The sequence below is a fragment of the Talpa occidentalis genome, unplaced genomic scaffold (assembly GCF_014898055.3).
Source record: "Talpa occidentalis isolate TD23 unplaced genomic scaffold, MPIMG_talOcc4v2.1 talOcc4.3, whole genome shotgun sequence".
NCBI classification, from domain to species: Eukaryota; Metazoa; Chordata; class Mammalia; order Eulipotyphla; family Talpidae; genus Talpa; species Talpa occidentalis.
Genome location: NW_023603184.1, coordinates 31,303,895 through 31,320,090, shown reverse-complemented (window position 1 = coordinate 31,320,090; position 16,196 = coordinate 31,303,895). Strand labels below are relative to the sequence as shown.

Sequence of the window (16,196 nt, the reverse complement as noted above, 5' to 3'; positions counted from 1 at the left end):
GCTCTGCAGACATTCATTCATTTCAGCCTTCAGCAGGCATGAGTTTCTTTTGGGTTTTTACAGGGCTCAGTTCTAGTTGGAAATGGAAAGGATCAGGAGACACTTTCCCTCCCCCAACGAGCTTGGAATCCATCAACATGTATCAACATCCTAAAAGATGATCTAAACAACTATGTCAGTCTTTATTGATTCTATGTCATACCTCAAGTGAGTCTTCTGAAAACTTTTCTTCAGAATTACAAGTCTTCCTTCCCTTGAAAGAGCTTTCTCTTTTAATGAATCATATATAGATAGATAGGTAGGTAGACAGACAGACAGACAGATAGATAGACAGATAGATAGACAGAGTTGTCCACAGATGAACCATTACTATATTCTTTTTGTTTGTTTGTTTGTTTGGTTGGTTTTTTTTTAAAGATTTATTTATTTATGCATACAAGACCTGGGGCACAGGCCAGAGATGCAGGGGGTGAGTGGACTCACCAGAGACAGAGTGGGGAACATAACAGGCAGACTAACTGAAATACACTGCTGAGGGGAGCAGTGGGTGAGACAGGAGAGGTCTGCTTCGCCATGTGAGTTGCTCCTTGGCTGGCCAGGAATTGAACTTGTCCGCAGAGGCTTTGGATTGCTTCATAGTGCAGTGCTTAACCCTTTGCACCACTAGGGAGGGCCTATTACTATATTCTAATGGCAAGCTTTCAGACAACTGTTTTGGAGATGAATAGGGCCTCCTATCTAAAATGTATTGCTTTATTATTTGATATTTTTTTGATAGGGGTAAGAGGCTGTTTCATAACACAAGAGAAAGAAGTTGGCCATTGTGTTAGTTTTCCAGAGCTTCCACAACAAAATACCACAGACTTGGTGACTTAAACAGTAGAATATTTTTCTCTCACGACTCTGAAGACTAGAATTCAAAGATTAAGGTGCTAGTAGGATTGGTGTCTACTGAGTCTTTCTCCTTGCCTTGCAAACTTCTCCGTGTCCTCTCGCATTTTTTCCTCTGTGAGAACACATCCCAGATGCTTCCCCATATGACCCAATTGCATCCTTTTTTTTTTTTTTTTTTTAAGGACACCAGTAGGTTGGATTAGGGCCCATACTCAAGGTCTGATTTTAACTTAATCACATCTTTAAAGGCCTTGTCTTCAACACAATCACATTTTAAGGTACTTGGGTTAGAGCTTCAGCATAGGAATTTAAGAGGACACAGTTCATTGCATAAACATGATGTACAAAGATATATGTAAACATCTAAGACTGGGTATTTCCAAACTCTTGTAAAATTATTTTCTTTGAGATTACAGTAAATATGGAATCCCTTGATCAAATGCTTTATGTCTCTGTTTATATGGTCTCATCCTTAGCTTTTCTAGAGGTATTGTTTCTCTGGATGTTCTAAATTTCTCTGAAATTTACATACTTTGTTCTGTTTTCCTTTCACGAAAGAATAACATAATTCAAAGAGTGAATGCTAATGATGGTTTGCGAAGCACTGAGTACATAAGAATATTTGAGTGGTGGTTGTGGTCAAGACTCTAGGAAAGATTCTTTTTGCTGAGTCCTTTGAAATAATAATAACTAGGTAGACTTCCTGTATCTCAGTACTAGGCCAACCCTGACCAGGAACTACTCCATCATTCAACTTAAATATTTTCCTTTGTATTTACCTACCTTTTAATCATCTATATCTCACTTTCAAAAAAGATTTGGCCATTTACTTTCACTTAAAACTAAATTAAGATAAAAAAGAGGAAATAATTTTATCAGATTATCAAGATTTAGCCATGAAGGTATCTAGCATGTGCCAAAATTGCGAGGAAATAAAAGGCATTTATGATGTAAAGATAATAAGACATGGACACTGCATCTTACAGAGTAAGTAGGGGAGACATGTAAATAGATCTGTAAACCAATAATTGTACTACATATTTGCATAAACATGGCATAGTGGCAGAACAAAAGAGGGGTGATAACTTCTGCCTGGAGAGGATAGAAGGCAGCTAACAAAGGATTTTGTGCAGAAGAAATACTTAAATTTAGGAAGGACTAATTATATGTCATCAGCAAAGGAAAGGCATTCTAGAAAAGAGGAATGGTATATGAAAAATACACAAGGACCTAAAATACCATCACTTTTAAAGGAAACTCCAAGAAACTCAATCTTATTGGAAGAGGGGATACAAACGGGAAGGAAGCTAATGAGGGAAATAGAAATCAGATCATAAAAGGTTATACAAATTGTACAGAGAGGTTTGGTTCTCCTCATACAAGTGATAGGCAACATTTGAGGACTTACAGATAGAGAATAGCAGGATTCAGGCAACTCCATGGTTACTTAAGTTGAGATTTAAGTTTAGTTCTGAGATGCTTAGCAGCCACAACAAAAAGAAAAGCAGCTTTCGTTTTGGAGTCCCTGTTGTTGATATAGGAGACTAGAGATTGGACTTTAGATCAGGACACAATCTTCATAAGTATTTAGCTTTGAAATATTTAGCAAACACTAAATAATATCTTTAACAGAAATGGGTATTTTATGAGTTGCTTTATTTTTGCAAAACACTCACACATATAATCTCTTATTTAATCATCACAAACCTACAGCATGAGCATTTGCTGATCCATTTTACAAATGAAGAAACAGGCTCAGAGAAATCACATGGTAATTAAGTTGTAGAGTTATGATTCTGAATTCACCTCAGCACAAATACCTATCTAAATTTTGGTTAAGTGACTTAAATAAAATATAAAAAATCCTTTTTAGCCTCACCTTCTTCTCTTGTAATACTGATAGCAATAATAAAATTTTTCTTGTAGTATTGGTTTGAGAGTTAAAGGATATGCTTTGGAAAGAACTTTGCACATTGTATATGATCAGAAAGTGACAATCTCTCCTGCTTTAACCCCGTGGGTGTATTTATGCTATGGCAGCAAACGCGGTTGGAAAACTTAGGCCTTAACTAATTCATGAGTTCATAGCACAGTTTTTGTATTAAAAGAACATTAAAAGCTAGACAAATTAATAGTTTTAGCTGACAAAATACTCTTTAATAATGAGGCTCAATAATGTCTGGGGTCATCAAAATAGCACTGTGAACCTAACTCCCAGGGCCTCCACAATACTCCTTCCAAAAGAGAATCATCTTTTTAAAATTGATATAGTTTCTAGTGTAAAGCTTATATTTTTGATCCTTCAATAAATTACTAAATGCATAACAAAGGATATAATATGAAGGCTTATAAGGTGTTAGAACTTGTTAAAAAGGAAACCAAATGTGTGCTTAAGTAGGATTTCTTGAAAACCACATCATGGCAAGATATGTTCAAAGCAAGGAATTAGAGCAAGTCTTCCAGAGTTAGGACACACACTCTCTTTCAACATTATGCTGAACATTGACCTGCTGATTTTTTTTTTTTTTTTTGAAAATGTGTTCTGTTTTTTAAGCGAAGCATCTGTGGTGGGTTGTATTCTTTTTTGCCAATGTTTTGTAGAAATTACAAAGATACAAACAAGTGTTAAGCTGCAGAAGTTCAAGTTAGATTCAGAACCTCTTTTTCATAATGTTATATAATCAAATTGTATTCTTCTATTATGTTCTAAAATTGCTTACTTCTCTCTTTCATAAAATATTTAAGATATTTTTCTGTATTTTTGTGTTTTGATTATTACTGCCCAGAATTGTCACCAATTCTGCATGGAATGCTGAGCAGAAACATCTTTCACAAACTTGAAATATTGGAAAATTAGTAGCTTTTGCTACTATTGGAGCTCTCTTATAAAGGGTGTTTTTTACTTAAGTGGGTAAATAAAATATATGGCCTTGTAACAATCTGCAAGTATTTATGGACACTAATACTGAATTCTGAATTAGATATATAGAAAGAGAGTAGAGGCAATCCCTGGCTTGAAAAATCATTTGTTGATATTGATGGAGTCTGGGGGGTGCATACAGACCTAAGTTCTATTCTTTTTTTTAAGATTTATTTTTTTATATTCCCCATACAATTGCACCCCCTTTATTTTGACCCCAATCCCTCCTCTCCCTGTCCCCCCCCCCATAGTGTGTCTCTGGTTTGTAGTTGCTTGTTGATTTCAATTCTTTAACACAGTGAATGGATAGGGGCTAATTTTATAGGGAACTAAGCATGTCTGTGTATCATAAGGTAGTCAGATGGACAACTTGGGCTTTTCAATATGACTAGGACATGGCAAAGAAGAAGGGAACAATACTCTAGCAGCCACAAGGAAGAGGAAGCAGGCATGAGCATGAAATTATTATGGAAAGTCAAATTACTATCTACTCTGAGCAGAAGACATACAATGGGAGAGTTGAAGGAAATCAAATTTAAAAAGACCTGGGAGTATGAAAGCAAAGCAGAAGGATTAATGAAATGCAATAAAAAAACAGTAAGCCACGGAAGGTTTTAAGTCTATGACATGAAATAGATCCCTGTGAGGAGTATGAAAGACTGGGAGGGCAGTGTCACAGATGATGCAGACCAGAAAGGAGGCTTTTGAGGTGACCTAGGAGTGCAGGGCATTAGTGGTGACTTGACAGAAAGGAATGGAGGGAAGGGGCCATTGCAAGAGGCTTTGTGAAAGAATCAGCCAACCTGAATGGGGAACAGCATAGGAGGGCAAGAAAAACAGTGAGACAAATAGTACTGACCAGTAAGTTTTGGCATGAACAGAGGAGAGGAAGGGAAGTTAGGTAAGGGGACAGCTGCTTTTGCAGGAAAATCTTCATTTTTAGTTTAGGAAAGTATTTTCCTGGACTAGAGAGACACTAATGCTTACAGCTAAGATGGAACAAGACTTCTTTTGGGTTGTGCTCAGTAACTGAGATGTTGAAACTTTAAGGATAGATAATATTTCAGAATATCGTATCACTTTGGAGAAAATCCCCATTCATAATGCATATATTTGTTATTTCTCTTAGAAAATTGTGCTTCAGGGGTCTCCCCGGTGGTGCAGTGGTTGAGCACTGGGCTGCAAAGCTGCCCACAGCCTCTGCGGCGCCGGTTCGATCCCCGGCTGCTCCCCGGCCACCGGAGGAGGGTCCCTCATGGCGCACAGACCTCTCCTGCCGCCCGCTGCTCCCCTCAGCAGTGTACTTCGGTCCTTCTGCCTGCTCTGCTCCCCACTCTGGCTCTGGTGAATTCTCTCACCCTCCCGCGCTTCTGACTGTACCCAGTGCATGTATAAACAAAACAAACAAACAAATAAATAAATAAAACATGCCTCTTAAAAAGAAAAAAAAAAACTAATAAAATTGAAAACATTAAAAAAAAAAAAGAAAACTGTGCTTCAGGAATACACAGATACATGACTGGTGGCGCTGTAGTATTAACTTTTCCTGCAAAATTCCTTGTTATTACACATTTGAAAGATGTTTTAAACTCTTTAATATTTAAATGTGTATTATAAGATATAACAACAAAATTCTTAGTTACTTAAAAAGATTCATGCCAAAATTCCACTTAGGAGATGGGTCGTTTTAAATTTGTGATTACATGAGCGTGGAAATTTCTATTTACTATCATATATCTATATAAAATGTGTATGTATTTGTATAAAATGCATACACAAATATCCTATAAGTGGAATATTTGAGAGCCAGTGTAGAGTAACCTAATAATAATGTTACAACGTATTTTATATGTGAAAGTAACAGGAGATTTTTTTTTTTTACACATTTAAACTGAAATATGGCTAATGACCCCTTGGGTGTATGTTCGGTGACAGACATTCTTTAGAAAAAGGCTTTGACTAAAGATTGGTAAAATACCTCTCATTTAGACTATTGGAATAAAATACATCACATCATTGTCCAGTCGTGAATACCTGTCAAATGAAATATATTTGTTAGTAAAGCAACAAACAAAAAACCTCTCTCAGTAGGTACCATTTTCCACGTCAGTGTGTGGAAAGGGGATCGTGTTGAAATAATCTGTGACATGGTATAGGCTGGTCAGTTTTGGTAACCCAGAAGGGAAGGTGCCCAGTACATCATTACATTTCATGTGCTGTTTTTCGGGAGATGGCTGCAGTCAGTCATCTTGCATATGGTTTGAAAAAGACTTGTCTCACTGCAAGCAAACTGTTATTTAAGTACACAATCCACTCTACTACTGAAACAGTTTTGCCAAACTTATCCAAGTATTCTCACATGCTTAAAGATGGTATAAATATCATTTATTGCTAGCAGTTTTCTTCAGACTATATGGAATGTCTTCCTGCTGCCTGATCTAAGTGTCCCAGTTTACATTATGGTCTTTACTGCCTCTGTTTGATGGAGTGATCAGTAAAAATTTAATGACACTATAAAATAATAAAAATGTCATTAATTTACCACGGATCTTGGATGCAGTGGTTGTAAAGTTACATTAATAAACAGAATATTTTTTACAACAAAAAGCATTGTTACGTGGGAACATATAAATAACACACATAAATTTAAGAGCAATTTTACTGTTAGCACACACATTATTATGGAATAGCCAATAAGTGTATAAAACATAGTATATAAAATTTTATTAAAATATACTGTGCACATCAAAAATTCAGCTTTTATCTAAGTGCAAAGAAAAGCCATTATTGTGTGCTTACTGTTTCATTGCTGTTCTTTCCCCATATCACAATTTTACATTTGTTGCCAGTAAGAGGAAGTTGATTTTTTTTCCCCCTAGATGAAAACAAACCTCTTCTCCTTTAGTTACCTCAAATCCATTCTCTCTCTCCACTGATGCAAAGACAAAAATCAATCCATCTTGCCTTGGTAGGGAGGAAAAAGTTGCTAATTCAATGCAAAGTTAAAAATAATGCCTGAGGAGTTGAATGGTTTGTTCAGTGACTCTGGAAATAAGGGATAATAATGCAGCAGTCTATCTGTCACCAGTGAGGCTGCCCCATCATTGACTCCGATAATATGTGAAGATGATGGATGCCACCGTCTTGTGGCTTGTAACATTTAACATTCATCAGCTCTCACTAAAGGGGGCTTTATCATTTAAATATCTTTATTTAATATGCAACATCTACCTCATACATCATCATTTCAAAGCACTTAGAGAGCCAACAGTGCTATACCACAGCAGAGTTGACTTTAATTGTGTTCAATAACTTTTATGTTGCTTGCATGTTTGTGACTGACAATCTCATGAGTTAAAGCATCTGATCACATCACTGCATGTAAAATAAACATTTCACTGTCAACATGTAGATGGGGAAATTTTCTTGAAGGGGGTGTTGAGATCAGGCTATGGTTGAGATATTTTGTTCCAATATATCTTACTTGGGAGCTATGTATTTTGGAAGAGCTAGCTCAAGTAAGTGGAAACATTTTGAGTTAAGACCTTGCCACCACCCACAGTCTGTATTTGTTACATACAGGGGCATACCCGTTGACACTCAATGGCCAGAAGTTGAAGTCTTTTGGAACTAAAGTGTCTTTGAACTTCTCTTTAAGCCCCTGTCCACATCCTGTGTTTATGCAGCCCGTGTTGAACCTCACTGGTAAAATCTTTGCTTAGCTCAGCTGCCCAGATCTGACTTGTAGACATCAGGCCCTCTTATCTTATGGTTATGTGGCTGGGAAATAAATATTCTGAGCTATTCTTTGAAGAGAAGAAGGAAATCTTCTGGGAGACTAGGTAGAAAATTCATATGAAAGGGCATGATTTTGCAGGGTCCATCTTTAATCTCAAACACAAGTGCTTCATATTACCAAATCCAAAATGTACTACCCAAAACAATTTATATCCTTGGATTTATTTCTGCCTATTTAGCAAGTGTTTCTTTCGTAGGATATTCTTCCCTGACTTCTACTCTGTCAAAATATTGATATTTTATAAGGAAAGTATCTCTGCAGAAGGATTTTTTTTCAATGAAGTCAAAAAAATGTATGACTTCAAAGACACTGTGAATGTGTTGTTGAATGTTCTGAATGTTTTTTGTTATGATTAAAAACAAGCTGATACTACTGAATTGTGAGTGCACTTCATCTTTTATAAAAGAAAAGATATTATCATCATGTAAGCTTTGTTGTCTTAGGATTTTACAAACCATGGCATGTAATTTTCCCTCTTCTCCTTCCTTGTCAAAATATTGATATTCTTTCAGGAACTTTTTTTTTTTTACTGAGAATATTTTCCGGTAAAATCAAAGAGAATGAATGACTAGAAAGATACTTGAAATATGCATATTGATAGGTAACACGGTCTGTTGATTTTCAGAGAAAGTTGTTTTTCCCCCCATGAAAATACAGTTAAAGGTTGCTCTTCCAAGAAGATTGCAGGTGTCACATCAAAACTCCTTTTGCATTTAACATAGGGAATGTATTCACATGCAAATATTTGAAAGGCGAAACAATGTGATAAAAACAAAGGTTGAATATTTTGCTTTCCCTGTACTACTCATCTTTACTTTAATTCCTTTTCTTTACATCATGACAACCAAAAGTGCTACTCAAAAATAGAAATTGTTTGATTAAAAGCAGCTGTCCCCCCCACAACCCCGCCCCATGTGTGAAACTCCCACATGGCTTGTGGTTGCTTTTCAATGTTGTGGCCTGCATCTGGGTTAATTTGTTCTCGTGCAGCAGTGTTTTCACATAAGACGATATTGGGGAACCATACCTAATTTGCTTTTTATTTCCATTCTGTTTTTTATAAGTGTCATATTTCAGAGGTTTCCTCACATACCATTATGGTAACTATTTGGTATTACCCAGTCAGGGGAATTCATGATTATAATTTTGTTGCAAATCTTTCATAGAATGGTGCTAGATTAAAGCAAGGTTTATGCTGTATTTTCTTCCAACACGATTTCAACATATTCCATGATGAAGGGGAACTAGAAGACTTCCTGCACAATTTGACTGATGGGAATTAATTATAGAAATATAATGATATTCAAAAATAATCATATTGGAAAGCACAAATGTAGTGAGACTGTACAAATGAGACACAGCCTCTATCAAGTAATTGTATGTTTGCTCTTTAAGAATATTTCCAAGTTTCTAAACATCTTACAGAAGAGAACACTGAGAGTATTTCCATCTAATGCCGAACATGCTCAGTACAGAACTAGGTCATTGAACAATAGACTGAACAGCAATCAGCACTCTGCTGCTGCATAATGCATTAAGTATAACATGCAGAAACCATTCCCGAAGCTGGAAGCTGCTATTTCATGTCTGTAAATTCAAGCTGACATGACATTTAATATTGTTTCATAGTAATGAACAACAAGGTTTCATTCATTCATAGGCACAATACAAAGCCAAGTTTGAGTCTGGAGAGTAGCAAGGAGGCAAGAAGGAGACAGGCTATGTGGTTCTGCAGACAAGAACACTTATTAATGATGGTCAGTGGGCCTTCTGCTACTGATCCTGAGCTGCGGAGGGAGAGTTCATGGGGATGATTCAGACTCCTGCTCCTAGAAGAACTGGTGAATAAGTCAAATATCTTTGGGTTTCCCTCCTATATCAGCAGGGGTACTTAACTTTCCTGATTTGATGGCTGGCCAGAAGTAATTTTTACCTTTTCACTTCCTAGAAAGTTACAGTGGAAACTTTTAGGCAAAATAATAATATCAATGTCATCCTATAGCCTTCCTGCTTTGAAATACTTGTTTATGAAATCCTCTTGCATAAAATTCTGACGTGTTTTCCCAGGAATAACAATGCAAATCGTGATCTCTAAATGGGAAAACTCTTCTCCCATTAAAGTTGGCAATATATTTAAATGGCAACTACCTTTCTAGGTTTGCACATTTGGTTAAAACTTCTCAGTTGTATGACACTTAGATGATTGGATCAAATCCAACAGGCAGAAGCCCTGGCAGGTTTGTGTCACGGGTTTCTTTTCCTTACAGATGCTGTGGTTTAGGTGCTGTCAGCACTGTCAGTGCCCACAATAGGGCTTCAGCAGAATCTTCCTGAAAGATTTTCTGAGCCCTAGTTGGTCACAAATGATGTCTGAATTTAAGTTTTGCCCATTATGCACCACAGAAGCTGGGAGGAAGAAATGGCTACTTTGGAAGCTAGAATAAGCCTCTGTTTATTCTTTTCTGTAGGAAAGAACACGCTTTGAGAATTTGGGGCCCCAGTTAACAGGAAAATCAAGTGAAGATGGAAAGCTGGGCCCAGGTGTCATCGACCTTACTCGGCCAGAAGATGCAGAGGGTGAGTGGCCTTTCTGTGCCTCTTTTCTGCCTCACTGTGTGTTTTGAAGCTGTGTCTGAGTTAGATATAGAATCTTTATGGTCTTTTTTAAGAACCATCAGATTGATTTTCTTTGCAAAGTACAGGAAATGTTAGTCTTCATTATAAACTATGGTTAAGGACTTTGAGAAGCAGCTAAATCCTGTGTTCCTGAACACATAGCAGTATACGTACTTCAAGACCCCATTTCTAAGTTTTAAAATTAAAAAATCCCTGTGCATTCTGATGAACAACAAAATTCTCTGTTTTACCCACCTCACTGCATTCTTGTTCAAGAAGGACAAACATACAAAAGGGCATATTTTTAAAACTTCAAGTGATTCTTAGATCACACCATTTGGGGGATTAAATTATGGTTTACTGCAGATTTAGCATAAAATTAATGATTTCTTGGGCAAGGCCCAGGCTGTGTCTGGGCACTTACCATTACTGAAGTCTTTTGAAAGACCAGCTTCACTCTCAGTGTGTTTACCCACAGCACTATCAATGCCTGTCTGCTCCTCTTCCCTTTTTGTTTGTTTGTTTTAAATGCACAAGCAGCAAATCAGCAGAAATTGCTCCCCAGAGGCTGGGTACAATTTATGAGTTAGGTCAGCACTTCAGTAGTAATGTTGCCTGGTTATTTACTGTGTCATCACAGAGTAGGGACTGGTTTTCCCGTTAGCTGTTCCTTTGGCAGAATCCCTCCCACCAGTCAGGGAAGATTAATTTGTTCTCTTCAGAGTAACACAATACTTCACCCATGTTGGGTCCCAGCTAAGGTCCTTCTTTTGCTGGAGGGGAAAATCTTACTATTATCCCTTTCGCTGGCAGATTTTCTTCCAGAACTCTAAATCCTTGAAAACACATGAAGACATTTCATAGCAGCATCTGAACTGCTCCTGGGTTCTAATGATTGCTTGGGCAGTTCAGAAAACCCAGGCACGAGCAGTAAGAGATGGGTGTATCAGCCACTAGGAAGCACTTCAGAGAGTTTCCAAAAGGCAGAATTTTCATACTGATGCAAGAGACTAATGCTTAATGATTGTGCCGAGAACAAGGTGTTAAAATATATTCTTATTGGGACAGGAGCAGGAGGAAGGAAAGGAGGAGAAGGGAGGAGAGAGAAAGAGCTAGAGGGAGACAGAGAAGGAATCAGGGGGGGATAAGACTCAAAACCAGAAATATACTCTATACACATGAAGAATGTGTGCAGAAGACATATTGACAGTGATATTTGTACAGGCCCTTAGAAGTACTGGTTTTTCCACTGGTGAGGATGGAGGTACTTTATGCAGACCTCACCCATCTCAATTTTGTTGGAAGACTGTACTGTAGAGTATCTAAAACTTTGACCATAAACCATGAAATGCAATGTCTCATCGCTGTGGAGTATTCAGTCTCTTCATTTTCCCCACAGACTACAAGTTACACCTTATCCTTGTATTAGTTGGGTTTTCTTAATCTGTCTCTCATCCTTCTTCATTTGGTTTCTTAACTATATAGTGGCTATAAAACAGTCACTTGCCTCCCAGAAATGCTAATAATGTGGTTAATGATATAATGTGCTTGGAAAGTTAAAAGCCATGATCATAGTTATTAGCCATTGCAAAAGGAAAATATAAAAAAGCTTAACTGTAGAAAAACATATTGTATAGAAATACCTTTGGAAATTCCATTTAGTATCCAGAGTATCTGAAGTCAAACTAATTTCCTGGTTACTTTGCTTTGTGGACAAACATATATCAAGCACTTCTTTGCCACAGAATATACTAAGTTTTTGACACCCATTTTTTTTTCATTTCAACAATTTAAACAACTTTGTAAAGAAGGTATTTTTTTTCCATTTTACAGATAATAAAATGAAGGCTGAGAGCCATTAAGTAGCTTGTGACAGGTTACATAGCTAGCAAGAGTACAGTTGAGAGTTGATCCCAGGCAGGCTGGTTCCAGAACCTAAGTTCTTAAGGACTGTGTTGTAGCCCCTGTGTACATGGACAAATCTGTGGTGCCTTCATTTTTCTGAACAAACTCCTGTGACCTTCTTCAGTATGGCCCATTTCCTTTCCCCTAAATATAGCAAGTCATGCCATCTACCAGCGCTCGTGTTTCTCTGTCACACATAGCAGCAATGCCTGATGAGTGTAATAGTAGAAGGGTTATAGTGGCCCAGGAGCTTAAGGAGCGTGTGAAAGCCTTCCTTCAGAAGCTTGCCCAGAGTTGCCATTGAGACCTCATGTGCTTTTGGGGGACTGTGAGTTCATGAATGGAGTCAAGTTACCTGCTCTAAAATCCACAGAAGCCAGTGCCTTTGTGAGGACGGCTGGGATGGGTAGCGGCCTTCTGCTGACTTCAGGCTATTTCCTGGCATCTGCTCAAGTGTGAGCTGATTGCAAAGCCTGCTGGAGTTACAGTTCATATTAAAGTCAGAATAGATAATAGGTACACATAATACTTTCTCTACTGGGTGCTTTCATATTTCCCTTAATGGTAAGATGAAGAAGCTACTGAAATAAAAAATAATTTGAAATTGTATTCACTCCTTCAGAGAAGAACTTAACTGTGAAGACTTTACAGTTGGTCTGTGGTCTAAACAAACTAACTAGCAAATATTTCTTGAGCGCCTACTGTGTGTCAGTATCTGAATTAGACATTGGATAAACCAGGGGAAGCAAAATAAATATGCTCCTGGCCCTTGGAGTTTAAAGTCTAGTAAAGGAAGACTGATTATAAATGAAATGCAAACACAGCTGTCCCTGGTAACCACCATTCTACTCTCTGTTTCTATGAGTTCTCCTTTTTAGATTCCACATTTAAGGAGATCATATAGTATTTCTTTCTCTGACTTATTTTACTTAGCACAATGCCTTTGAGCTCTATCCATATGGTTGCAAATGGCAGAATTTTTATATTCCCAAATAATATTTCCATTGAATAGATTATCTCTTTATCCATTCATCCATTGGTGTCGAACATTCAGGTTGTTTCCATGTCTTGGCTATTGTGAATAATGCACAACAGCAATTTTAAGGGGCTTTGCCCTCCTTTTACTTCCAGTCTACCCTCCTGTGGCTTCTGAAATGACTTAAAAAAATCAACCTAGGAGATGAGGCCAGGCCACCCAGGAAAATGTCTGCCAGTCATGAAAATGCCAATATCACTTAGTAAGCAACTTATAGACCTGCTTCGTAGCTCTGAGCATGGAGGCAGCAAGGGAAAGGTCACCAAAAGAGGCAGCTGTGCATGTATATTAACCACTCATCAAAATCAAATGACAAAACCATAATCCAGGAAAACAGAAATTAAAAATATAAAAGGCAAATGCCTTCAAAATTTTATTTTTAAAGTCCAGCTGTTATTTGGCTTGAATGTGACAAGACAGCATTTCTTGTTCACCATGATATTTATAAAACTACAAATTCGTTGGTGCTGGGGGCTTTAGAAATATGTTTAAGGTCTTGTTGCACTTTGAAGCAGTTGAAGGCTTAATATGTATTGAGTACACAAAATTTGTTAACTCCTATGTAGGACATGAAAGGAAGAGAGGACTCAATTTGTTGAGTCTGTCACCATGTATTAAGCATGACAAACAACTGCTTAACTCTCCATGGATGTTTCATATGGCATTTTCCCTCTCCTAGTTCTCCTAGGCAAGAGTACAATTCTTATCCCCACTCTCCTAATTTCAAGGTTGCAAAGTATAATAGAAAGGACTCCGGCCTGGGAAATTTGGATTAAAGTTCTTTTGCTAAATGACAGCAAGCAAGTGACTCACACCTCTGGGATTAAGTATCTTTATCTTTTCAAAGAGGTATGTTGGATTCTACTATCTCTAAGGTCCCTTTCAAATGCAAGATTCTTATTAGAGTCTTCATAAAAATCAGGGGTTTTTTTTTAATAAGAAAGGTACTTTTTTTCAGTTTCTTCCATTTAGATTTTTTCAGAGAAGAGTAGAACAATATTTTAGTATATTTGTGCCACTTGACGAGTGAAGTTTTCAAATCCCTGATCTTTTCTTTTTATTAATGAGACTATGTCTCCAGTAGCATTCCCCAGTTACCTTTTAGAGATGAGTGCCCTCTTCTTTTTTTCTCTTCCTTCAGCAGTCATCGCTGTGGCTTGGTTTCTTTTTAATATTCTTTCCATTCTGTTTCTTCTCTCACAAACCTGGGACCTCTAAGGGAATACTTTTTCTTTTCTCTGTTTTGTAAAATACTTTGGGTAAGAAAGCATGTTTTAACATTTCTTTTAATTCTCAAATTCAATTATTGTGTCCTACTCTCAAAACGTCATTTTGATATGGAAACCGTGAAATATGAAATCTGACAAGTAGTGACAGTGATTGAGCTCTGAAAGTGATTATCATTAGATAGACTTTTGGACCCTGGACTAGAACTACAATGGCATGCAGTCCTCCATGTATTAGAAACTCACATTGATTTGAATGGAAATTGATAGGTACACAAAAATAGCCCCTTTTAGAACTGTTCCTCTCAGATTCTCAGATTTGCTTAGAAGGGTTTTATAGATTTGTACTGAATTTGTGAATTGGAGCTCAGCCAAAATGGCCTTAACTCTTCTGAAAGCTTAATTTTTTTCTTTTCCTTTTTTTCCCCCCGAACTTCTGATTGCTTCTAAGTTTTCTATCTCAGGATAGCTTTCTTATTGTCTACTTAAGCTCTCTGTTTATAGACAAGTAACAAAAACTGCAACTTTCTGCTTTTCCTTACAAATGCACCACTTAATATGAATGTTCTCTTTAAAAACTCCTGCTTACACCTTGATCCACACTCTGGGAAATCTTTTAAGCTTTTCTCATTTCCCTTCCTTTCCCTAGATCGTTACTCTTGGTGGAAAAGGAAGATTGACTTGATGATTCACAGCTCATTCAAGGCAGCAGAGGCAAGCTGTAGTATAGTTGGGGTGGGATTTAAGTGCTGTAACTGCTTATGCGTTGGAATGTAAGGTCATTATTAGTTCAGGCCCACCAGAATTAGTGCTGCACATTGCAACACTTAGATCCTCAGAATTGAAATAAAGGAGAGAGGTCATCATACTTATAATTCCAGCTAAGGAACCTCTTCTCATCTCTGACAAGTGATCATCTCTTTTTTCTGTTCTAATGTGTCTAATAGTCCAACGATAGACAACTGCCTGCTTGAGAAGCATATTTCAATTCTAATTTTTAGAATTCTAATTTTCTTTCTTACTTATACTCAAAATGTGTCTCTGCTTCCTTGTGACTTCTATCCATTGGTTCTAGTCTGAATTCTGACCCAGTAAAGTCTAATCTGACATTATTTCCAACAAAATGAAACCTACCATTTTTTTTAATATATATATATTTTTTTATAGAGGCATGTTTTATTTATTTATTTGTTTGTTTGTTTTGTTTATACATGCACTGGATACAGTCAGAAGCGCGGGAGGGTGAGAGAATTCACCAGAGCCAGAGCGGGGAGCAGAGCAGGCAGAAGGACCGAAGTACACTGCTGAGGGGAGCAGTGCGCGGCAGGAGAGGTCTGCACACCATGTGGGACCCTCCTCCGATGGCCGGGGAGCAGCCAGGGATCGAACTGGTGCCGCAGAGGCCGCAGGCAGCTTCGCAACCCAGCGCTCAACCACTGCGCCACCGGGGAGGCCCGAAACCTACCATTTTTTCACATGACACAACTTCAGACATTTGCTGAAGGACTATGAGATTGAAATTCTAGTTGTTCCATCACAAGCAAATCATTTTCTTTGCCTAAAATTTCCCATCCATAAGTGAGAAAGTTGGTCTGGGTGATTTCTAGTTGACTGTTTTTTAACTCTTATTTAGCTGCCATGTAATTGAAATCATTCACCATTAAGTCAACTAGACTGTAACAAGTATCAGTTAGGGACCATACCATCTTTTACATAGTGAAATTGTCAGAGAAATATGCCAGGGATGAGATGTCTTTGCACAAGAAGTTACCAAAGTACTAGACTATACATGCCAGGAAA

The 16,196-nt window shown here is 37.5% G+C and overlaps 1 protein-coding gene across 3 annotated transcripts in view; it reads left to right on the top strand.

The window, feature by feature from the left end:
* Positions 1-16,196, top strand: part of SOX6 (SRY-box transcription factor 6) — a 349,859-nt gene that overhangs the window by 296,891 nt on the left and 36,772 nt on the right. For all 3 annotated transcript variants that reach the window (XM_054699396.1, XM_054699395.1, XM_054699394.1), the window contains one exon: positions 10,082-10,190. In XM_054699396.1, the coding sequence (XP_054555371.1) occupies positions 10,082-10,190 (109 nt within the window). The remainder of the gene's footprint in view (positions 1-10,081; positions 10,191-16,196) is intronic.